This window comes from Hypanus sabinus, chromosome 9, assembly GCF_030144855.1.
Source record: "Hypanus sabinus isolate sHypSab1 chromosome 9, sHypSab1.hap1, whole genome shotgun sequence".
NCBI lineage: Eukaryota > Metazoa > Chordata > Chondrichthyes > Myliobatiformes > Dasyatidae > Hypanus > Hypanus sabinus.
The window spans coordinates 83,945,473-83,949,781 of NC_082714.1; the positions used below are offsets into that span (position 1 = coordinate 83,945,473).

Sequence of the window (4,309 nt, forward strand, 5' to 3'; positions counted from 1 at the left end):
AGTGGGACAGTGGGATTAGATTGGGAACTGATAGAGGGCTGTGGGAGAGAGGTACAGTGGGGTTAGTTTGGGGACTGATACAGGACTGTGGGGAGAGAGGGACAGTGGATAAGTTTGGGGAATGATACAGGGCTGTGGGGTCAGAGGGACAGTGGATTAGTGTAGGGACTGATACAGGACTGTGGGGAGAGAGTGGGACAGTGGGATTAGTTTGGGGACTGATTCAGGACTGTGGGAGAGAGGCGCAGTGGGATTACTTGGGGGACTGATAGAGGGCTGTGGGAAGAGAGTGTGACAGTGGGATTAGTTTGGGGACTGATACAGGACTGGGGAGAGAAGGGGACAGTGGGATTAGTGTGGGGACTGATACAGGACTGTGGGGTCAGAGGGACAGTGGAATTAGTGTGGGGAGTGATACAGGACTGTGGGGAGAGAGGGGGACAGTGGGATTAGTATGGTGACTGATACAGGACTGTGGGGTCAGAGGGACAGTGGGATTAGTGTGGGGAGTGATACAGGACTGTGGGGAGAGAGGGGGACAGTGGGATTAGTTTGGGGACTGATACAGGGCTGTGGGGAGAGAGAGACAGTGGGTTTAATGTGGGGACTGATACAGGACTGTGGGAGAGAGGGACAGTGGGATTAGTGTGGGGACAGACAGGACTGTGTGGAGAGAGTGGGACAGTGGGATTAGATTGGGAACTGATAGAGGGCTGTGGGAGAGAGGTACAGTGGGTTTAGTGTGGGGACTGATACAGGACTGTGGGAGAGAGGGACAGTGGGATTAGTATGGGGACTGATACAGGACTGTGGGGAGAGAGGGACAGTGGGATTAGTGTGGGGACAGACTGGACTGTGTGGAGAGAGTGGGACAGTGGTACTAGTGTGGGGACTGAAAGGACTGTGTGGGGAGAGAGGGACAGTGGGATAAGTTTGGGGACTGATACAGGGCTGTGGGGAGAGAGGGACAGTGGATAAGTTTGGGGACTGATACAGGGCTGTGGGGTCAGAGGGACAGTGGGATTAGTGTAGGGACTGATACAGGACTGTGGGGAGAGAGTGTGACAGTGGGATTAGTTTGGGGACTGATACAGGACTGGGGAGAGAAGGGGACAGTGGGATTAGTGTGGGGACTGATACAGGACTGTGGGGTCAGAGGGACAGTGGAATTAGTGTGGGGAGTGATACAGGACTGTGGGGAGAGAGGGGGACAGTGGGATTAGTTTGTTGACTGATACAGGACTGTGGGGTCAGAGGGACAGTGGGATTAGTGTGGGGAGTGATACAGGACTGTGGGGAGAGAGGGGGACAGTGGGATTAGTTTGGGGACTGATACAGGGCTGTGGGGAGAGAGAGACAGTGGGTTTAATGTGGGGACTGATACAGGACTGTGGGAGAGAGGGACAGTGGGATTAGTGTGGGGACAGACAGGACTGTGTGGAGAGAGTGGGACAGTGGGATTAGATTGGGAACTGATAGAGGGCTGTGGAGAGAGGTACAGTGGGTTTAGTGTGGGGACTGATACAGGACTGTGGGAGAGAGGGACAGTGGGATTAGTTTGGGGACTGATACAGGACTGTGGGGAGAGAGGGACAGTGGGATTAGTGTGGGGACAGACTGGACTGTGTGGAGAGAGTGGGACAGTGGTACTAGTGTGGGGACTGAAAGGACTGTGTGGAGAGAGAGGGACAGTGGATTAGTTTGGTGACAGATACAGGGCTGTGGGGAGAGAGGGACAGTGGGTTTAGTGTGGGGACTGATACAGTACTGTGGGTGAGAGGGACAGTGGGAATAGATTGCGGACTGATACAGGACTGTGGGAGAGAGTGGGACAGTGGGATTAGTTTGGGGACTGATAGTGGGCTGTGGTGAGAGAGGGACAGTGGGTTTAGTGTGGGGACTGATAGAGGGCTGTGTGGAGAGAGGGACAGTGGGATTAGTTTGGGGACTGATGCACGACTGTGGGGAGAGAGGGACAGTGGGATTAGTTTGGGGACTGATACAGGACTGTGGGGAGAGAGGGACAGTGGGATTAGTTTGGGGACTGATACAGGACTGTGGGGAGAGAGGGACAGTGGGATTAGTTTGGGGACTGATACAGGTCTCTGGGGAGAGAGTGGGACAGTGGGATTATGGGGACTGATACAGGACTGTGGAAGAGAGGGACAGTGGGATTAGTGTGGGGACTGATACAGGACTGTGTGGAGAGAGTGGGACAGTGGGATTAGTGTGGGGACTGACAGGACAGTGTGCAGAGAGAGGGACAGTGGAATTAGTTTGGTGACTGATACAGGGCTGTGGGGAGAGAGGGACAGTGGGTTTAATGTGGGGACTGATACAGGACTGTGGGAGAGATGGACAGTGGGATTAGATTGGGAACTGATAGAGGGCTGTGGGAGAGAGGTACAGTGGGTTCAGTGTGGGGACTGATACAGGACGGTGGGAGAGAGTGGGACAGTGGGATTAGTTTGGGGACTGATTAGGACTGTATGGAGAGAGTGGGACAGTGGGATTTGTTTGGGGACTGATACAGGACTGTGGGAAGTGAGTGGGACAGTGGGATTAGTTTGGGGACTGATACAGGACTGTGGGGAGAGAGGGGCAGTGGGATTAGTTTGGGGACTGATAGAGGGCTGTGGGGAGAGAGTGGGACAGTGGGATTAGTTTGGGGACTGATACAGGACTGTGTGGAGAGAGAGGGACAGTGGGATTAGTGTGGGGACTGAAAGGACTGTGTGGGGAGAGAGGGACAGTGGGATAAGTTTGGGGACTGATACAGGGCTGTGGGGTCAGAGGGACAGTGGGATTAGTGTAGGGACTGATACAGGACTGTGGGGAGAGAGTGGGACAGTGGGATTAGTTTGGGGACTGATACAGGACTGTGGGGAGAGAGGCGCAGTGGGATTACTTTGGGGACTGATAGAAGGCTGTTGGAAGAGAGTGTGACAGTGGGATTAGTTTGGGGACTGATACAGGACTGGGGAGAGAAGGGGACAGTGGGATTAGTGTGGGGACTGATACAGGACTGTGGGGTCAGAGGGACAGTGGAATTAGTGTGGGGAGTGATACAGGACTGTGGGGAGAGAGGGAGACAGTGGGATTAGTTTGGTGACTGATACAGGACTGTGGGGTCAGAGGGACAGTGGGATTAGTGTGGGGAGTGATACAGGACTGTGGGGAGAGAGGGGCAGTGGGATTAGTTTGGGGACTGATAGAGGGCTGTGGGGAGAGAGTGGGACAGTGGGATTAGTTTGGGGACTGATACAGGACTGTGGGGAGAGTAGGGGACAGTGGGATTAGTGTGGGGACTGATACAGGACTGTGGAGTCAGAGGGACAGTGGGATTAGTGTGGGGAATGATACAGGACTGTGGGGAGAGAGTGGGACAGTGGGATTAGTGTGGGGAATGATACGGGACTGTGTGGAGAGAGTGGGACAGTGGGATTAGTTTGGGGAATGATACAGGACTGTGGGGTTAGAGGGACAGTGGGATAAGTTTGGGGTCTGATACAGGGCTGTGGGATCAGAGGGACAGTGGGATTAGTGTAGGGACTGATACAGGACTGTGGGGAGAGAGTGGGACAGTGGGATTAGTTTGGGGACTGATACAGGGCTGTGGGATCAGAGGGACAGTGGGATTAGTGTAGGGACTGATACAGGACTGTGGGGAGAGAGTGGGACAGTGGGATTAGTTTGGGGACTGATACAGGACTGTGGGGAGAGAGGGGCAGTGGGATTACTTTGGGGACTGATACGGCTGTGGGAAGAGAGTGTGACAGTGGGATTAGTTTGGGGACTGATACAGGACTGTGTGGAGAGAAGGGGACAGTGGGATTAGTGTGGGGACTGATACAGGACTGTGGGGTCAGAGGGACAGTGGGATTAGTGTGGGGAGTGATACAGGACTGTGGGGAGAGAGGGGGACAGTGGGATTAGTTTGGTGACTGATACAGGGCTGTGGGGAGAGAGAGACAGTGGGTTTAATGTGGGGACTGATACAGGACTGTGGGAGAGAGGGACAGTGGGATTAGTGTGGGGACAGACAGGACTGTGTGGAGAGAGTGGGACAGTGGGATTAGATTGGGAACTGATAGAGGGCTGTGGGAGAGAGGTACAGTGGGGTTAGTTTGGGGACTGATACAGGACTGTGGGGAGAGAGGGACAGTGGGATAAGTTTGGGGAATGATACAGGGCTGTGGGGTCAGAGGGACAGTGGGATTAGTGTAGGGACTGATACAGGACTGTGGGGAGAGAGTGGGACAGTGGGATTAGTTTGGGGACTGATTCAGGACTGTGGGGAGAGAGGCGC

General features: G+C 54.3%; 1 protein-coding gene across 1 annotated transcript in view; it reads left to right on the top strand.

The window, feature by feature from the left end:
- The window catches only part of LOC132400066 (FAD synthase-like), a 161,160-nt gene extending 161,141 nt beyond the window's left edge, over positions 1–19 (top strand). The window contains exon 5 of the mRNA XM_059981150.1: positions 3–19. Coding sequence (XP_059837133.1) covers positions 3–19 — 17 coding nt within the window. The remainder of the gene's footprint in view (positions 1–2) is intronic.
- Positions 20–4,309: the final 4,290 nt, after the last annotated feature.